This window comes from Podarcis bocagei (genome assembly GCF_964188305.1).
Source record: "Podarcis bocagei genome assembly, chromosome: 7".
Taxonomy (NCBI): Eukaryota; Metazoa; Chordata; class Lepidosauria; order Squamata; family Lacertidae; genus Podarcis; species Podarcis bocagei.
In genome coordinates, this window is record NC_138132.1 from 59,117,864 (window position 1) to 59,138,378 (window position 20,515).

Genomic DNA, 20,515 nt, shown 5'->3' on the forward strand with positions numbered 1-20,515 from the left:
TCTTGATGGACCACATCATGATTTTTCTGCCTGTTGTAGCTAGATCCTGTATGGCTTTACTTGCATTTTTAAAGGAATGCCACAAACCACCTGAAGGAAGCTCATGGACCACTGGAGGTCACAGTTTCGGCACCACCGGACTAAGTCTTGAAACAAGCATATAATATCGACAACAATTAAGTTTAAGTTTACTAAATTCATATGTTGCTTCCCACTAGTTACAACTTCAAAATTTATATCAGGAATAAGTAATAGAATAATAAATATATACAAGCACATAAAACGTATGGTGTGACAGGATTTTGCGCATTTTGCACCTAAAGATTCTCCATTTGCGAGCACCTCAAAAAATCTGGGTGCCATTTTTTCCTGGCTGTCACTCCAAGATTACTGAAATGTATGTGCTTTAAAGCCCTGAAGTATACGTTAAGGATAGGCAATATCTTAAGGAGTTTAACAATAAAGAGTAGAGTGCTTTGAAAACTGAGGTATGGTACCAATATTTTTATGGGAAACACCAAATTAAACATGTATTAACAATTTCTGCTAAAAATCTGATATTAATAATGCGTCACTTATGTGAATTGCATATTAGTTCATGATTATCAAAATAATAAATAAAAAGTGTTGCCTACCCACCCCCCAGTGGCGACTAGGCATTCTGTTTTGGCACCCACAATCCAGGTCCCAGAAGCCATTTGGCTCTTAGCTTTTCTATCCCAGTTTCTAACACTGTGGTGCGAATGTGGTTTGTGATACAGTGGTGCCCCGCAAGACGAATGCTTCGCAAGACGAAAAACTCGTTAGACGAAAGGGTTTTTCGGTTTTGCGTTGCTTCGCTAGACGAATTTCCCTATGGGCTTGCTTCACAAGACGAAAACGTCTTGCGCTTTTTTCTTAAAGCCGCTTGAAGAGGCGCAGTTGCGACGGACCGTGCTTCGCAAGACGAAAAACATCGCAAAACGGAAAGACTCGTGGAACGAATTATTTTCGTCTTGCGAGGCACCACTGTACCACTTCAAACAGTCATGGCTTCCCTCAAAGAATTCTGGGAGCTCTGGCTTGATAAGGGTGCTGAGAGTTGTGAGGAGACCGCTATTTCCCTCACAGAGCTACAATTCCCAGGGAACTCTGTGGGAAATGGGGGTCTCCTAACAACTCTCAGCACTCTTAACAAGCCAGAGCTAACAGGATTCTTTGGGGAAGCCATGACTGGAATCATAGTGCTTAAAATGTATGGTGTGAATGGGGCCACAGGATAGAGAAGGATTGTGCCCAATGGCGTACACACACAACTTTGAATATCCAACAGTGGGAGCACACTACATGCGAAGCAAATGGTAATGTGTACATAGCCACAGACCAAAAAAACACACCACCAAACCCCTCTTCAAAACGCTTCAACATCTGCAGTTTACTTTTCAACCAGGTTTTGAAGTTAGCATGCAGGAACCCTAACCCATGGCCTTTCAAGAATCTCTTTAAAGGCCAACAGCTGGACTGGCGGGAGGTGTGCCGAGCAAACGTTCTGTTTTGTTTTAAAAGATCATCACTGAATGATATTTTTCTTCTTCTGAAGAAAGCATCAGCCCTTACAAAGTTTCAATACTCTAGTGGCTTCTTCTAACTCCCCCCTCTGTTGCGAAGCCAGTTCAAAGAGAACCATAAAAAGTCATCCTAACATATTCTGGAATGGACAGAGCAAGGCTATAAAAATACCACTTATTTTGCCCCTCCTGGGTCTTATTACAGAATCGCACAAAAGCTTATAAAGAAAACCTTCCTTTAATGAACTCTTGGTGCAAAGGACATTTCCATATGTCCGCAAGAGCATGCAACACATTTTTTCTCATCCTCAGCATTTATTTCCTGGCGAGGCAAGGTTTCTGGATGAGGCTTTAAGCCATTTGAGGAAATGAAGGCATTTATTGCTACCTTTCATCTTAATTAGGCTGGCCACTTATGCATCATCCAAAAAATAAAAATAATGACACAGATTTGCATATGCTTATTTATATGTACAAATGCAGATGCAAATTCAGAAATACTTCATTGCAACAGATATAAAATGGAGAAGACTGTAATCAGGTGGCCTGCAAGTCTGCTTTGTCTGCATCCAGGTGCTAACTGCTGATGGACAACGTTGAGCCCTGCTCTCTCTTTTTAGGATTAGTTACCTGTACCTTTAAAAATCAGACTTGGACCAGATAGCCCTTCAAATACAGAACTCCATGGAAGAGAGAGTATTGTTCTCTAGAGTAGAACAGATTGCTACCCTAATGAAAACCAATGTAACATTTATATTTTTCTCCTCAAATGTGAGTCTTGGTGGACCACTTAATGATTTGTAGCAACTTTAATGTGCTGTGCAATTTTCAATTGTATTTTTAATGCTTCCTTCATTTCTTATACATTGCATTTTATTTCAGGTAGGTAGCCTGAAATGGAAATAAAAACAAAATATCTGAAGAAGTGTGCATGCACACAAAAGCTTATACCAGAACAAACTTAGTTGGTCTATAAGGTGCTACTGGACCATTTTTTTAAATTATTATTTCGATTGCATTTTATTGTATTGTAATTTGAAATTCCATAATTTTTTTTAAAAAAATTGAATTTATATACCACCCTATACCCAGGGCTGTAACTCCTGGTCACACCTGGAACTTTTCTGAATTTTCAGAAGAATTCTTCCCTTGCTTATAAGATTCTCTAGTCTTGCTCCAGGCAACTCTATCAAGAATCATAGAATCGTGGGGTTGGAAGAGGCTGCAGGGGTCATCTAGTCCAACCTCCTGCAATGGAGGGACATCCCCTTCCTTCCTACCTGTTTTCAAACCTATGGTATTACCTGACCTGGAAGCATTAATGCACAGGCAAGGTTTGGAGGAGGAAACTATAAGTAACCCTCTAGAGATCTACTCCAGTGCTTCCACCAACTCTCCTTCCAATCCTGCTAGAACTCTCATATCAGTTCCCAACATCCTTGGCTGCCTACAGCCCAGAAACAGAATTGCCAAAGACCTTAGCTCTTAACACCCCCAGTATTATTACCATTGTTCACATCTTGTTTACAACATGTTCTTACAAGCGCTCTCTCTCCTGCTCTCTCTTGCTCTCTAACCCTCAAGAAAGTTCAAGCATCATTTTGGCTTCTTTGCCAACATCCAAATTAGCCATGTGCCATGTCAAGTCTGAACTATCTGGAAAATGCACACAGATAAACACAGATCATCTCATCTCAACCCAACCAGCCTTGCCAGATGGCTCCCCGAACTCAACTTTTGTAAATTTTGCAACACAAAAACATCTGAATTTATGCTTCCCCTCATATGTCAATTTAACCTCCAGCACAAAGCTTTTGAAATAGTGCAAGGATGCCTAACATTTTCCATATGGCAATGGCACAGTGGCTTTTAATTGTACCAAATGGTATCACTCTAGGATAATTACCTTGGAATCAAGCTTTCTGCTAGATTATTGGCCAATTCACTAATCTCATCACCACGGCACTCCTAATACTTTCGGAGACTCTTTGATGGTGAGCATCCACACGGCATCCTTCCCAAACCAGAGATATCAACATAGCCTGTGCGCTTTCTCTAATTAAATTATCTCTTTACGGCAGCCAAATTTCATTAGGCTGTTAGTCTCCCCGTCCTTTGATCATGCAAAAGTTTGGGGAAATTTGCAACCACACTTGGGTGTATATGCAACAAGGAGACATGATTCACTCTGTATAAATAGCAAAGAAAAACCTGACACATTGGCCTGTTCCACCGGTATTTCTCCATGTCTACTTTATTTTATTTAGAACATACAAACTAGAGCGGAGCCAAAGTTCTCGAGACAGTTTTTTATTTTGAAAAAAAGAGGGGTTGTTTTCCACCCTGGGTGGGATTACCATGTTGAGCAATGGCAGCAGCTTTGCTGTGTTCTTTCTTTAACTAATTGCTCCACCATGTTGTTGCAAAATGCATAGTTGCATAGGGTGAGGCGGGGAGAGAGATGGCAGCCCCTAGTGAACAGGGTTGCAAAACTTTCCCAACAATCCTTCCAGGATTATCCTGACATTGCATCTTTCAAACAGGGACCCTGCAGATGGGTATCATGAGGCTGCCAATTGCAGCTACATCACCGCTTGAAAGATCGCACCCCCAAAAAAAGAAACACTGCTGCTGCAACCAACAATTATTATAGTTAAGCACTCTCACCCCATGCTTTTATTTAAAGGATCTCTCCCATCCTGCCCCCTGAAAGCCAAAAATACTGTCCCAATTTGGTGGCTTGTGGGGAGAGAGGGTCATAAAAGAAGGACAGCATTTTTGGATCAATGCTAAATACAGATACACGACTGTGCAGTACATTATTTTAAGTGCACAACACTTGCAGCAAGCAGAAATGTGCCTCACTACACTGTGAAATACACCAAGGCTCTTTTATTTACTGAGGAGTGTCTACCTTGCTTTCTCCCAGTGGTTTTCAAAGTTTCTGACTTCAGGGACTCCTTTCCACATTAACTAAACAGCCAAGGTAACCACCGGCATTCGCCACTAAACGACTGCATGTTGCAAAGGATTCTGGAGACATATCCTAGAGCACACTCTCTGCTCTCCTGGGTCTACAGGACCTCACTGCTAGTTAGTTAGCATTGCTATTAAAATAATACACATCCATTAAAAACAAAAACAAAAAGTCAGGGTGTGGTAAGCTTCCATAAAAACAGCCAAGTTAAAACTAGATTTGATTTTAAAAAAACAAAAAAGTGCCAACAGTCAAAACAGAAAGACAGGTAATGAGGTGGAACTCCACTGGAAAGGAGTTCCACATTTGCAGCCCCACCAATGAAAACATTCTACACCTTGCTTGCCGGGTTTCAATGTCTGGACAGAACAGACAGCACTGGCCTCCAAGGCTGACCTCAGACAGGAACTTATGGGAGCAGCAGTTTCTGAGAAGACCTGGATCCTAAACCAAATAGGTCAGGAGTCAGGGACCTCTGGCCCACAGGTCAAATGAAGTCCTCTCCCCAGAGCCCCCTGGGGAGGAGGAGTGATGGTTAAAGCACTCTGAGAATTATAGCTCTGTGTGTGGAATAGGAGAATGTATATAGTGAAGTTGGGGCCAGCAGCAATGTGCTTTGCTGAAGAGCATTGCCTACGATTTTATAAAGGATGCATGCTGATGAACCGTTGTCCTTTGGACACTTTAGCTGGCGCTTCTATCTTCTGCTTGTTGGGAGGGGGGGGATCCCATTCACATGTACAAAATGTAAGAGTGGAGCAAGTACTTAGAGAGAAACTTGGCCAACTGGGAAACATGACTCTTGGTGGGTGGGGATCTTATCAGATGAAGCATGAAGTGATGCTGGTAACCCAGAATGGCCCACTTGCAGCAGATAACCTTGTAGGATGCTCAGGGCTTGCCAAAGATTTTGGGGGGTGGAGGGGCATGCTGCTATTATTAAGTAATCGGAAGCCAGATTTTTTTGCCAATCTCCTGCAAATCACCCAAGATATACCAGTAGATCCTAGTCTACCTTCTGTCTCTTTGATAAAACAAAAGAGAAACAGTGGACCACTGATTTCTCTTGGACCACTTAGTGTTCACTAGTGGATACGATTCTTGCCAAAAAGATGCTGACCTAGGTGGGCCTTGGTTTGATCCATCAAGGCATCCCTTAACTTCAGCAAGATTATATCTACAGGATCAGTTAATTACAAAGCAACCATTTGTTATTTGCAAAGCAAAGATACATATTCAGCATCTCTTTCTACACTGATTTCTTCAGCAGTTTGACTACTGGGTCCATCTCCTCCAGCACCTTCCCATTGACCAGTGGGGGCTCAATTTCTCCAGGGTTTCAGGCAGGGATCTTTTCCCAGCCCCATCTGGAGATGCCAGGGATGGAACCTAGAATCTGTATTGGAAGCAACAGAGCTATAACCCTTTCCCACATTGAGGCCAGGATGTTTTCCTACGATATACTTGGGAAACTGAAAAAGGACATCAGTGCACAGGAGCATAGGAAGCTGCCTGAGATCAAGTCAGTCCATTGGTCCATCTACGGTCTACACAATCAGCAGCAGTCCTTCAGGGTTTCTGGTGGGGTCTCTCCAAGCCTTATTTGGAGATGCTGCAAAGCAGATTGCTCTAGCACTGAGCTACGGTCCTTCCCTTGGAACCACCTGGAGAACATGCCACGCAAGTCTCACAATAGCCCAGCATGAACAAGGGTAACTACTGTGGTCCCCTCCTAATGCTTTGGGACCACAAGTCCAACCAACCCTCTCCAATCTGGCCAATGGTTTTCCACCAGGCAACATCTCTATCAGAGTTGCAGGCAGAGGTATTTCACATCAACTTCTATCTAAACTTTTTTCACAAAAACTAGAGATGCCGGTGATTGGAGTGCCTGCCGAGCCATGTGCTTTGGCACTGTGTACAGTTTCTTCCTGGGGAATCTAGGTGGAAAGGCTTCCCTGAAGGTTAAAAAAAAGTCTGAAAACCACTCCTAAACAAAAAGCATTTCCAACTTTGCTCTGCTTGGACCTGTTCCCCAAATGTGGCAATGCAAATTGGGGTGGAAAGTTAAGGGAAAGCAGTGTTGCAAAAGCCATGACACTGTCCCAGCAAAACTCTGCAATTCCTACAGAAAGTTTCTGCAGCATTAGAAGAACTGAGAAACACACTACAGTGGTGCCTCGCAAGACGAAAAGAATCCGCTCTGTGATTCACTTCGTCTAGCGGTTTTTTCGTCTTGCGAAGCAAGCCCATTGAAGGATTAGCAGATTAGCGCTATTAGCGGCTTTTAGCGGCTTATCTGCTGATCGGATCAGCTGATAAGCGGCTTAGCAGCTTAGAAAAGGGGGGGGAGGGGAAAAAACCAGCAGGAACTCGCAAGCCCATAGGAAATTCGTTTTGCGAAGCACCTCCAAAACGGAAAACTCTTTCGTCTAGCGAGTTTTCCGTCTTGCGAGGCATTCGTCTTGCAGGGCACCACTGTATTCCACTTCCGCCCCCCCATACCCTACTTCCCAAGACAGCATCTGACACAAGATACATGTCTACAGTGGAATGGTAGAGGAAATGTTTGCAATCTGTTCTTGGCTTCCACAATGGCCTAGGCCACATGTAATGCTAAGCCATGGTTAATACAAACATAGGTTTATAAAACCAACAATAAACCATGGTTTTGTTCGCAGTTCATAAACTTTGACTAAAATGCTGAGCCAGTTCAGAAAATCAAATTAAACAATGATTTACGTTACGCTTGAACCTGCCCTATATGTGAATGAGGACTTAAGTACTGTATACGGCGGAGGATTGTATACGGCAGAGGATTGCAAAGGCCACCCAAAGACAGACACACACCATTTTCCATACAGCAGCCAAATTAAAATGGGGGAGGGGGAACGCACTTTCCCAAAAGACACCGATAGGACAGCAACACACAAGAAAGAAACCTAGGAACATTTGTTATGGCTTTGAAGAAAAAAGAAAATTGAATTAAGTAAATGTTTTATTTAAAAGTTCTCCCTGGCACTGAGCCCAACACTCAGGGTAGGGGGAAGAAAGCATTTACAAATAATGTAGCTTTGCAAAAGAAAAAGAAGAAGTAGAAGTAAAAATAAACAGCTGAATAAAGAAAATATAATCCATGCACAATGGCAGGAACTTCTCCTCAGTTTGCTTTAGATGCAGACTCGTTTGTAAAAATAGCAGACAAATATTGTTCTAAAAGTCTATGTGAACTTCAGCCCTAGAAAATGTTTACACATAGGAAATCAGAATGAGGGAGGTGGGGGGGGAAGTAATTGACAGACACAAATGGTCATGGGTACCACCATATATAGGTACCAAAACATACGCTCTCCAATTTACTAAAAAATTTACCAAACACAGCAAATACACTCCTCACACGCAAAAGAGGTTATCAGTATGTTGTGTTCCAGAGCCAAAGATTGCTACAATCAAGTTTGTCTAATAACTTTCTTAGAACATAATTTGTTAATAACCTTCTTAGAACCTTCTTAGAACATGGTGTTCAGAGCAAGGTGTTCAGAATTGGACGCCGCACTCCAGACGTTAAGGACACCAAGTATAGGGGAGGTGTGACATCAATGTTAGTGGAGTACATTAGAAGAGCACCGGCTTTGCATGCAAAATGTCCCAAGTTTAATCCCTGGCATCTCCAGGTAGAGCTGAGAGTGTCCTGTCTGAAGCCTGGAGAGTTGCTGCCACTCAAGGAAGACAACACTGAGCTAGATACACTGGTGCCCTGATCCTGTATAAGGCAGTATCCTATGTTCTGCAAGTATGCAGAGGCAATGAAATTTATTCCGTCAAGGGTGACACTGCATTAGGACTGATCTGCTGGGAGTCACATGCCAGTGTTGGGTAGATTTGGAGTCAAAAGTGGTTAGGGCCTGATCCAACAGCAGTTGGACCACCTACTTCTCTCTCTTTCCCCCTTAGGGTCACAGGTTGCCCACACCTGGTGTAAAAGATCCCTAGCTCAACCAAGTCAAAAGATAGCTCAGGTGCTAAGGAGCAGGGGGAGACTGGATGTGGTCATGGGTAGCCATATCTAAACACAATAATGTGGTCACTCAGTATCATTTATTATTATTTAGGCAATTACAAGGGGGGGGGGGGAAGGATCAAAACTTATTCCAACCAGGAAATATTTGAACCTGCATACCTACAGAAGAAATTACAATGTTGTCATGAGAAGAACAGAACTTCAAAAGAATGTAAGAGGAACCTGCTGGATCAGGCCAATGGACTGCCTAGTTGTCAGCATCCTGTTCTCACAGTGGCTCACCAGATGCCCCAATGGGAAGCCTACAAGCTGGATGTGAGCGCAACAGCACTTCTCTCCTGCTGCTTCCAGCAAGGATTGTTCAGAGGCACAATGCCTCTTACAGTGGAGGTGGAACATAGCCAGCATGGCTAGTAGGCATTGATAGCCTTGCCCTCCATGAATTTGGCTAATGCTCTTTTGAAGCCATCCAAGCATAATTTTTTAAGGAGAGTAAGGACAGGCTAGAACGTGTGTAGAGGAGGGAGACCAAGACGATCAAGGGTCTGGAAGCCAAGCTGTATGAAGAATGGTTGAGGGAATTTGGTATGTTTAGCCTGGTAAAGAGGAGATATGATATCCATCTTCAAACATCTAAAGGTCTGTCCCATGGAGGACGAAGCAAGCTTATTTTCTATTATTCAAAGTGAGTGACCATCACTGCCTCCTTTGGGAGCGCGTTCCCTCATTTAACTATGTGCCAAACCTCCCTTCCCCAAACCAGGTGATTAAAGTACAATCCTTACTCCATTTATGGAGTCCTTCCACATGAACTCAGCCTTATTCTTTGTATCTTGTTTTAAAGCAAAAGACATTAAAATTACAACACAATGTGGTGTCTGTGCCTCTAGATGACAAGTCATTCCACTGCCAACAGCAGAAGCATCCTTGTTCTGGAGCCAAAGCTCTGCATAACTTTAACTGATGCCATTCTTGCTTTCTCTACTATTTAATAAATCATCCCTTTCTTCTAATCTGGAGCAAAACTGCATGCAGATGCTTTAAAATGTCACCAAAGAACCGCCAAGCCTCCCGATTCCATCATTTGCGTCAAATCTTCCACTCCAATAGAAGGTTATTCTTATGAAATTCCTGGGAAGCTAAGTGTCTAAATACTTAGACACCCTTAAGCATTTCCCTCCCTTTAACACTTCCCTGTCCCTATTAAATAAAACTCAAGGGGATAATATTTCTCCAAAGGCAATATGTTTTTGGCATCTTTTTTCATTCCATCTGCTTGAACTGTCTACCAAAAAAGCAATGAACAAAGTTCCATTTCCAGCAACTTTGAATGCAGACCAAAACCTACAACCAAGATCTTTGAGACACTTTGGAACTTTAGTGCAAACGCATACAGGAACTTGCTCAATTCAGCTGGAGCATTAGGAAGTAAACACAGATCTTAGTTACTTATTACAATTACTCAGTTAAATGGGTGAAATTAAGGCAGTGAATTATGAGGCCATGGACACTGGATTCCACATCCCACCACAGAAATGGCTTTTTACACCTGGGATTTTCTGAAACTAAGCATGTGCTCTAACACAAATACATGCACGGATCCCAAGGGCATCAAAAGGAGAGTTTAGAAAATAATATCCCTTCCCTTCTTATTTCATTAAACCACAAAATGGGTTGGATTCAGAACAAGAGCTAGTCTGGTGATGAACCCTATTCACACTTCGGTAGAGCAGATTCCACTGCACTCAATGGGACTTCCTTCCAAGTTGAGATGAACAGTATTGCACTGGGAGCAGACTGTAGGCTGCAAAAGCTTTGGCCATAACAAAAACATGTTAGCCTTTAAAGTGCCACCCAACTCTTTGTTGCTTTGCAATAGAGGAACCCAACCCATACGCTCTGGAAGAGTACAGCTGAGCACATTCATCTTGTGAGGTAGCAAAAATGTATGGAGATTGGAAAGCACATTTGACTTTGAAATAAATATTTAAGTATTTCAAATTAACATCAGGATGCACATATGCAATTAGTCTATGGTTATCCCTGGTGTTTAAAATACAACTGCTCTCCTACCAAGATACTTTGGATTTCCTTTCCATAAAGATGGTTAGTAGAGTTAGTAGAGTATATTAATTACACATACCTGAATTATTGTATTTTTAATATTGTGTTGGAAGCCACCCAGAGTGGCTGAGGAAACCCAGCCAGATTGGGGGGGGGGGGATAAATAAATAAATAGATAGATAGATAGATAGATAGATAGATGATAGATAGATAGAATTACTCAAATAGCTAGAGGTAGGGGAAATACATGCATACAACCTAAAAATGAGTTATTTGGCTAAGAATCAGACTCCTATGCTGGCTCAATTTTAAGTGACGGCTTTCTAAAATATACAGTGACTCCTAAAGCTATCAGAGCAGGAACATTCAATATAGAGCAGTTTCCCCCACCTCCAATTTATGCAAGCAATAATACTCACGCACAACTAAAAGACTGGACAGCAACTTTCCTTTCACCTAATAAGAGTCCTGATCAGGGGCTGCATATTTTGCTCAGAAGAAAGTAGCAAGTACATTAAACTTGCTCACATACACTTTGAAAATAGCCTCTCACCAGGTTACCTATGGCGAGTAAACACTACCTCCAGATGACATGGCACATAAAGTTTGCAAAAGATGGCTCTTTTTAATGCCAGCCACAACTGATGAATACAGGTTCACTAAAATGAATGTGGACTACAAACTTATCTGGACGTGTTTACAAGGCTGCTTTCACAAATAGTGGTTCAATTAAACACTCATCCCACCCACACCCACCACAAAGGAACTTGCTTGCTTCAACCAGAAACACAAGGTAAAATAATCTCATCCAATCAGCAGGGTGCAAACAAAGTGCTATCTTTTCTAACGACTCAGCAGTGTGCAAATGCCAACAGCTCCAGAGTGCAAACCAAACAAAGTATAAGGACAGACATTAAAGTGTAAGAAATAAATCATCATATAGATTGTAACTGAGTCATTATCTGTTCGGGACCAGGACCAATATCTGTTATTACCAAAGACTTTTTACAGTATTGCCCAGATCATTCCAGCAATATGAAACAAACAAACAAATGAAACCCTTCTCTTATTTTTTATTATCAGAGTACAATCTTAAGACAGAACTAAGTTTTGACACAATGGGGGGGAAGCACCATTAGATCTGGGAAGCTTCAATCCACAGGTTTACCTTAGAGACCAATAAACACACAAACATGCACACACACAACTTTCTAAGACCTCCCCCTGCTAACTATGAAAGGCTCTTCCCCAGGTCTGTTTTGAAAGAGAAGAAAAAGCAAAATCCAGATGTTCAGGAAAAGCTTTTTTAAATAACAAAACAAAAACTCTTAAAGTACATTTGCGACCAGCAAGTACCAATCCGGCTGAGCAAGGAAGCAGGCTTACTTATGAGTAAAGCCCGACTGCGTTCAGTGGGGTTCCTGCCCATTTAAGTGTGCAGTCTGAAGCAACACAATCCCCTCATATCTAAGAGCACTCTCAAGGCAAAGCAGCGTGCAAAGCATATAAACAGCATTTTTTAAAAAGGAAAAGATAGATTGCAGATGTTTAAGCAACCAAAAGAACAAATTGGGACACTCAGCAAAGCCTTATGAGAAAGTATCCCATCCAGCTAAGAACTCTAGCGGGGTTGCGGGCACTGAAAAAGTTGGCTTTGGGAAGCAAAATAACAAAATGCCAGACAATAAATTAAGCCACCTCTCTATTCCTATCTCTCACACACATCAGGATTCTCCTCATCTGTTTTGGTTTCTGAGGACTTCTACAATGGACACTGGAGAGAGAGAGAGAGAGATTGTCCATCTGCCCATCCCATTCCTGAAGAGCCATGTTCTTTTCAACACTGGGAAGCAAGGCAGCCGCCTTTCCAGAGCCTGCTTCTGCCCTGCAAACTTGCAACTCCTTCAAAGGGTGGGCGCACTGAATCAACTCAGAAGGCTACTCCCAAAGGCGCAATAACTGAAAGTGGAGCGGGGGCAGAGGGGGAAGATAAGTTTTCATCCCAAAGAGCTCCAACTCAAAGAGAGCCTAGTCTGGAAGAGGTTCGAGCTAGTTTCTGCCTGGATGGTAAGGAGGGAGAGGAGGGAAGGCAAGCTGGGTGGAAGGAGGAATCGGGAACTCACCCTGGAACCAGACAGCCTGCAAAGAGCCCGGTGCTGGCAGCCTTGCTGAAGTCCTAGGCTGCTGCCTCCGCTGCTGCTTCCACTGCCAGAGTATTTCTGCTTCACCATCCAGTCCTCTAGCCCTTTCCGAGCCAGCGAGGCATTCACAGCAAAACTATCACCTGGGGAAGTGAAAGGAAAGCCTCAAGTCAGGCACAGTCACCACCCTGGAAGGGACCCATTCAAGCCCTCCATCACCACCCCACATACTTCTTTTCTTGCCCCCAAACTACCTGCCCCAACCGCAACAAAAGGAGAGAGAAGGGGAAGGGGAGCAGGGAGCAAAAGACTCAGAGAACAGAACCACTCCTGAGAGCAGAGAACTTCTCTGAGCACCCACCCCAAAATCACCAAAGCATAAACTTTTTCTCCCATTCCTTTCTTTTTTTTAACAGTGGCAAAAAGTTGGGGGGGGAGAGAAAGCAAAAAAGGATGGAAGTTCTTATGAACAGGAATAATAATAATTATAAAAACAACATACCTTCTGGGCTTTCTCGAGGTTTACAAACAGCAGCTAGGAAAATCCAGGGTTGGGGGGAGAGAGAGAAAATAAAATAAAAACGAGAAGATGGTTAGAGCAGAGTCTTGCATATACACAGATATCTAGTGAATTCTAACCAAGATCTAGGCTCCTCTCCCTCCCCGCGCCCTGTAAACCGTGCAAAAGAACTTACCATGTTTTGAGTGAAGTTTCCCCATCTCTCGGCATGGATCTGCAAACCCGAGGGCATCGGGAGTGGGCTTCAGGGCTGAGCTGGGGGCATCACTGCCTGCTTGTTGGCTCTCTTCAACAACAACAACAATCTCTCAATTCCAAGAGGGTCCCTTTCCCTTCTTCTTTTTAGAAATCCATGTGCTCCGACCGTCCCCTTTCCTTGATTAAAGCAACGATGGAAAAGAGAGATGGGCGGCGGGGGGGGAATGCACAGAGGAGCAAATCGATAGATAGATAGATGCACACTTGCAGCAGCAGCAGCAGCAGCAAAAGCAGCTCTGAACTCAGCGCCCTGGCTGCGTCTCTCTCCTCTCCTCTCCTTTCCCTCTCGACTCAAGTCTCGCTTGTAACAGAGGCGGTTACAAAAGACCTTACTTCACCCACCGGGGAACATGATTGACACCTCATTGAGATTAGACCACTTGCAGGCAGCCTCTGGATTCCGATTGGAGCGGGGCGGCACATGAAAGGGAAGAAGGATCCTTTTGGAGTCTCCAAAAAAATAAAAGGAGCGGCGGCGGCGGCGGCGGCTCCTTTGGTGTGTTTCATTTCCAGCCAGGCGCAGGCAGCAGAGCTCAGAGCCATAGAGGGAGGCCCCATTCCAGAGATGTCTCTCTCTTTTTTTCTCTCTCTCTCCCTCCTCACTACTTTCTTTCTCTTTCTGTGCGTTTTTTGTGCGTTGCTTTGGGGTTTGACTAAGTCCCCCACCCCGCTTCCCCATGATCCATCAGCCCCCTGCAACTTTTTTGGGGAGGCCACTCAAAGAGCAATTCTGCGCGTGCCTACTCGGAAGTAAGTTCAACTCGGTTCAAAGGGCATTGCTCTCGAGTAAGTGTATGTAGGCTTGCAGACTTTAGTCTTTGTTCCCGCTTACTTGGGAGTAAGGATTGGTTTCTGAGTCGACGCGCACAGGGCAGGAGGGGGGTGTCAAGGAAGGGTGGATTTTATTTTATTTTTAAAGCTATTATTACTATTATTCCACCTTCCCTGCACGTCCCCCCCCCATGCTGCTTACAATATATTTCAAGAAACGCAAAATGCGCACAAATGCAGCTGAGGAAATGCGGAAACACGTGCACAATTATAGTTATTTAAATAAATAACTCATTTTGAGGAACTGTTACATAATAATACATTGGTCTGTGTTTTTAAATTATTTTTCATAATGGTACTTACACAAAAATGAGGGTTGCTGGTAGTGTCTTGGAGGAGGCGTGCCACCTTTTTTAAAAAAAGATATTTTGCAAGTTTATTATTAAAGGTACATGTTAAGAAGCACAATCTAATATAAGGAGAAAATAATGGTCAAAAACAAAGCACTCAAGTGGGAAACCCTGGTTGTAGGGTATGTAGCTTATCACATTTTTCTACATTCGTAACAGGGCATTTTACACTGAAATGGACGTAAAATTCAGGATAATATGGCAATCTCACACTTGCTTGAGTGTATGCCCCACAGAACTAGGACTGCACTGTGTAACACATTGTAAACAACTGCAATTTAAAACCATTGCTGTAACTTGAGAACACAACATTTTAAAATGATTCTAAAATCTGAGAAGCATAATTAACTATCACACACGAAAAACCTGTTGAAAGAGAAAGGCACAGTGAGTACAAAACCACACACTTACAGAGTATAAATTAAAGGTGTGTATATAGGCATGCGCGCACACACACACACACACAAAAACATATACATAGTACTTAAATATCTGCTGTGGAAGCCCTCTATCCCAAGGTATGTGGGAGGCACTCAACTACAGATCCCCAGCTGCAAAGATCCTAGCTTAGTGCTAGAGATCTCCTAGGTCAGCTAAGACTCCCATTTAAAACAGTCTAAAGCCTCTCCTGGCCTGATTCACGCATCTTACAGATTTGTTTGACATTTTCATTGTAATGCCATTGTTCCTCCCCCCCCCCCCCGGTACACAGCCTTTTTATGCTTTATACAAAAGTGTGGTTTATAAATGTTTTAAATAAATAAATAGCACCCAGCTAAACCATGGCTGTGTGTATGAATGTGCCTATGTGTGGGTCAGTACACATGGTAAAAATTGCATTTGCTTCATTCTTCATCCTTCTGTTTCTGTTCTACCTGGAGCTGAGCCATGCTTTGGCCAATGTTACATGTGAATCTGAGCTTGTGGTTTGTCTTCCCCAGACAATGGGAACCTTGGGGGCATCTTGTGGTTTGTCTAAGGCGAGACAAACCACAAACCTGGGTTCACATATAAGGCTAAGCCTTCAGAGTAGGTGTGAAGCAGGCATATTTTACTGTGCATTCACACATGGGCGTAGCCAGGATTTTTTTTGGGGGGAGGACTTTGTTGGGGGGCATAACCGACGTGATTGGACAGTTAAGTATTTCTATTGTTTTACTTGATCTAGGGAGGGTAGCTGTCCCCCTTGGTTACGCCTATGCATTCACACTTAGCCATAGTTAGCCATACTTAGCCATAGTTTGGCTTAGAATTCCTCACAAACTATTGTGTCAAAAATACTGTGCTAGCTGGACCTATAGTCTATAACAGTGTTTCCCAACCTTTTTTGGGCAAAGGCACACTTGTTTGATGAAAAAAATCTCGAGGCACACCACCATTACAGCCCCGTGACGTCAGCGCGCAGCGTCGCGCCGGGAGGAATGCACGAAAGTGTAAGTTTCAATTTTTTTCCCTCCCCTCCTGTGTAAAGGGGAATGCACTCTGCTAAGTAAAGGCACTTGCCACAGCAGCGTCAACGTCACAGCACCCACCGGCACCCAATATTATTATTATTATTATTATTATTATTATTATTATTATTATTATTATTATTATTATTATTATTATTCCCCGCCACTCTGGGAGGCTGAAGCCCTTTAAGGCTTCCTTCTGTCCACTCTCTGTGAATTACCTGCCCGGAGCGGGTTGGGGGGGGCGCTGCTGCCAGTGTCCTCCCCGTCGAGTCTCGCCTTGCCCGGCGCGTGGCAGCCGCCCTTTCCCACACTCTGCCGGCTGCGCTGCCAAGCCCCGCGGCTCGGCCTGTCAGCGTTACCGGGCTCGGCGGGCGGTAATTCCCGAAGAAAGCCGGCGGCGCTTGAAGAGCTGGCAAGCCCCCATTTGCATGTCTGTTTTCCGCAGCCCTTGGAGAGGATTAAGTTCCCTCCTTCCTGCCGGGGAACCTCCAAGCTTTGGGGGTGGGGGGGGGAGGAGGCAGCAAAGCGAGGCAGGAAGGAGAGCGCGGCTTGGCTGGGTGAGCTTTGGCAGGGGCAGGGAATGAGAGCCGCGAGGCGGGCGCTGCGGGCGGAGGCGCTGCCTGCCGAGCTCGCAGGCAGCCAGGCAGGCAGACGGCGAGAGCCCCGCTCTGGGCGGCCTCTCCTCGCTGCCGCCGCCCCGCCTCTCGCCGCCCGACTCGCCCGCCTCCCTCCCACGGAGGTAGGCTGGTGTGCCGTGGGAGGGAGGCGGGCGAGTCGGGCGGCGAGAGGCGGGGCGGCGGCAGCGAGCACACGCGGGGAGGCGAGCGAGCTCCCTCCCACATCCCATCGCCGCTCGCTTTGGCCGGCCTACTGGAGGAAGGCGCGAAAACCTCGCGCATGTGCAGGCCTTCCGCCTGCGACAGCCCAGTAGGCCGGCCGAAGCGAGCGGCGATGGGATGTGGGAGGGAGCTCACTCGCCGCCCCGCGTGTGCTCGCCGCCGCCGCCCCGCCTCTCGCCGCCCGACTCGCCCGCCTCCCTCCCACGGAACACAAGGCAACGTTCCGCGGCACACTAGTGTGCCGTGGAACACTGGTTGGGAAACACTGGTCTATAATGCACCTTCCTGTATTTCACAGGAAAAACCACTTTTGTTTTATTTTTCTGTTACAAAATGGTACACACATAAATAATCAAATTTGATATGACTGGCAGAAATTGGGTCACTGAGGGGTAAAATACTAAACCTATTTTACAGTACATAACAATGTAAACCACCTCAGAGTAAACCAGCTCAGAGAATTCTTCAGTAAATCAACTTGGAAAACACAAAATAATAGCAGTGAGCTAGGAAAGACCACTATTGTGCATTCTCAAGAAGTAGCTTATTCTTCATTTTAATTTGCCTCCATGTTTTCCAAGTTTGGCGCATATGTGGCTTTTAGAAATCAAACCAAGCTCCAGTAAATAAATTTATTCTCTCCCTGGGCCTGGGCATACAGTTGTTGATGGGGACTCGATATACTTACAGTCCAATTTTCAGATCAACATTTTAACACAAAACTAGATTTTTTCAGAGGTGCTCCAGTGGAAGGTTGGTACTCAGTGAAGGCCCCTCCACTCCCAATTCCACCTGAAATGAAAATCAGGCTGAAATTGGGGGTTTGGTTCAAGTAGAAGCATTTCCTCAAATCAAGGGAAGACTTACAGGTATCCATCTACCTGACCAAGCTCTTTAGCTTAATGAGAAAACTAGGGAAGAAGGGAGTGGCAAGAGTCTTTTCATCTCTTGTGTAAACAAACAACCAGTTTATTAAGCAGTTTGCATGCACACAGTGGCAAATTACCACTTTGCAAAACGGCTACCTGTCTTCACCCAGACTCACCCTTTGAAGGAATGGAGCAATGCTTAGTATGGCAACAGGTTAACAAACAAGAAGTTCAGGACTACATAGGAAGCTGTCTTCTACTGAGTCAGCCCTTGAGTCCATTTTGCTCAATAATGTCAACACGGGGTGGGTGGGGGGTGTTAGGAGGCCCTGTGTGAAATTTCAGTGGTGGCTCCATTGGGAGCCGTTGCTGCTGTCTGCCACCTTAATCTAGTAAAGCCATGGTAGGGCAAGGGTAGTGGTACCGGAGGTAAGAGAGGATCCACCTGAAGGTGCTTTGGCAGTGGTGCCTTCAAACCAGAAGCCAATCCTGGTTAATTCTTCAAAGATTTACTAAACTTTTCTATTGCAGTGGCTGGGGAGTGGAAGTGTAAATTCCCCAGAGGGGTTGGCTTGGCTCCCTCACTTTTAAGCATCAGATAAGATGCTAAAGCCTTTAACACAGCTGGCTTAGTTATCTCCCTCTGTTACACTGAACTTCATTTTATTCTGCTATTGGTTTTATCGTATGAAACCAATTTTAGTCATTTGGACTGTTTTGACTGTGATTTATGTACTCAGTGAACTTTTTAATAAGCCCCCCTACCTCACAACCCTTTCAGCTTATAAATAAAAGCAGGATATATTTTTTAAAAAGAAAGAAAGAAAAATGCAAATTGGCGACTCATTCCCAGAGCAGGTTGGAGGCTTCCCCTTCTGCCATTTCACAAGTTGCATAGGCCTAAGCCAAAGGAAAAGGGCCACAAAAATGATCAAGGGGTTGGAGAAACTCCCCTCTGAGGGACAGTTAAAATGTTTGAGGCTTTTCAGCTTAGAGAAAAGGCATGTAAGAGGAGACATGATAGAGGTGTATAAAACTATACATGATATGGAGAAAGTGGAAAGAGCAGTAGGTGAGGTGGCACAGATTGGGCACTATTGTTCTTCCAGATTCCCAACACAGTGGGTTGCTGGCGCTTATTGAGAGGGAGATATGAGGGACAGGACACAGGGAACTTGTGTGGAGCGGCGCAGTGGAGCCAATCCGATGTTGCCACCATGCCAAGCTCCCCGCACCGCATAACTCCCCCTCAGCCTTGGTAAGCACCAGCAGCCCACGATGTTGGGAAGCCGGGAGTGTAATGGTGCACCACCTCACCAGCTACTACTGGGGTAGACATTTCTCACTCTCTTTCTCCCCCCCCCCCAATACTGGAACTAGGAATTATTCCATGGAATGGAATGTTGGAAGACCCAGGACAGACCAAGAAAAGTACTTCTTCACATAGTGCATAGCTGAGTTTGCTCTCACAAGATGGAGTCGAGACATCTAGGTCCAGCAACTTGGCTGGCTTTAAAAGAGGATTAGACAAATGAATGGAGTGGCCACCAGATACAACACTAGCTGTCAGTGGCCACCAGATACAACACTAGCTGCATTCCACCTCCACATATGGAAGAAGAAGAAGAGGAGTTTGGATTTGATATCCCGCTTTATCACTACCCTAAGTCTCAAAGCAGCTAACAATCTCCTTTCCCTTCCTCCCCCACAACAAACACTGTGAGGTGAGTGAGGCTGAGAGACTTCAGAGTGTGACTAGCCCAAGGTCACCCAGCAGCTGCATGTGGAGGAGCAGGGAAGCGAACCCAATTCACCAGATTACAAGTCCACCGCTCTTAACCACTACACCATGCTGGCTAAGCACTATGCCTCTGAGTACCAGCTGCTAGGAATCACAACTAAGGATAGCACTGTTGCACTTGGGTCCTCATAGCGCCTTTGAGTTGGCCACTGTGAGAATAGGATGCTGGACTAGATAGGCCCTTGGCTTGATCTAGTAGGGCTCTTCTTGTGTACTTAGGAACTGGTTGTGTGAGGATAGGCTAGGTCAGAAACTGTGCCCTAAAGCTACAGATACAATATGTTATACAGGAGAATTATCCATCTTTTCTTTTTTGAACAACAACCTTGTAGCTGGTAATTACTTCCCGTTTTATGAAAATTGTGTTTCCTTGCGGGGGGGGGGATTTGAGTAAGAGAGATAAAAGAAACAAAATGCTTATGAGTTCAATTCTTTTTGAAAGGAAGGAGAGAAGAAAAGAAAAAGAAGAGGGAGGTTTCACTACCTTCCAAGCCATCAACTCACACTATGCAAAAGAAATCTGGAAACAGGCCCAGCCTAAAACATTCCTGTCTGTTCATTTTCAAAAATTCTATGAAAGTTTCAAAGTGGTTGGATCTGGAGCTCACCTGGAGAAAGCAAAGAAAAGAGATTATGAAATAGCCAAATGCTTCGATTTTTATTTTATTTTAAAAATCCCTTCACAGCTTGTAGTCAGCCCTGAGCCAATAAATAAAACACAGATGACCCTAATGAACAATGATGTTTGATTTCCATAATATTTTAACAAGAGATAATGTGATCCTGTCCTCAGAGATTCCCCAGACATTTTGCATCACACAAATCCTCTTTCCCCCCTGCCTC

General features: G+C 44.3%; 1 protein-coding gene across 3 annotated transcripts in view; it reads right to left on the reverse strand.

The window, feature by feature from the left end:
• Window positions 1-20,277, reverse strand: part of NKD1 (NKD inhibitor of WNT signaling pathway 1) — a 131,770-nt gene extending 111,493 nt beyond the window's left edge. The window contains exons 1-5 of one of the 3 annotated variants that reach the window (XM_081201229.1): window positions 20,177-20,277; window positions 14,663-14,707; window positions 13,446-13,645; window positions 13,253-13,285; window positions 12,733-12,893 (exon numbers count right to left, since the gene is read on the reverse strand). In XM_081201229.1, the coding sequence (XP_081057355.1) occupies window positions 12,733-12,893; window positions 13,253-13,285; window positions 13,446-13,470 (219 nt within the window). In that variant the 5' untranslated portion in view covers window positions 13,471-13,645; window positions 14,663-14,707; window positions 20,177-20,277. Of the gene's footprint in view, window positions 1-12,732; window positions 12,894-13,252; window positions 13,286-13,445; window positions 14,390-14,662; window positions 14,708-20,176 lie in introns of those variants that run through there. The other 2 variants (XM_081201227.1, XM_081201228.1) reach the window with 2 other exon arrangements.
• Window positions 20,278-20,515: the final 238 nt, after the last annotated feature.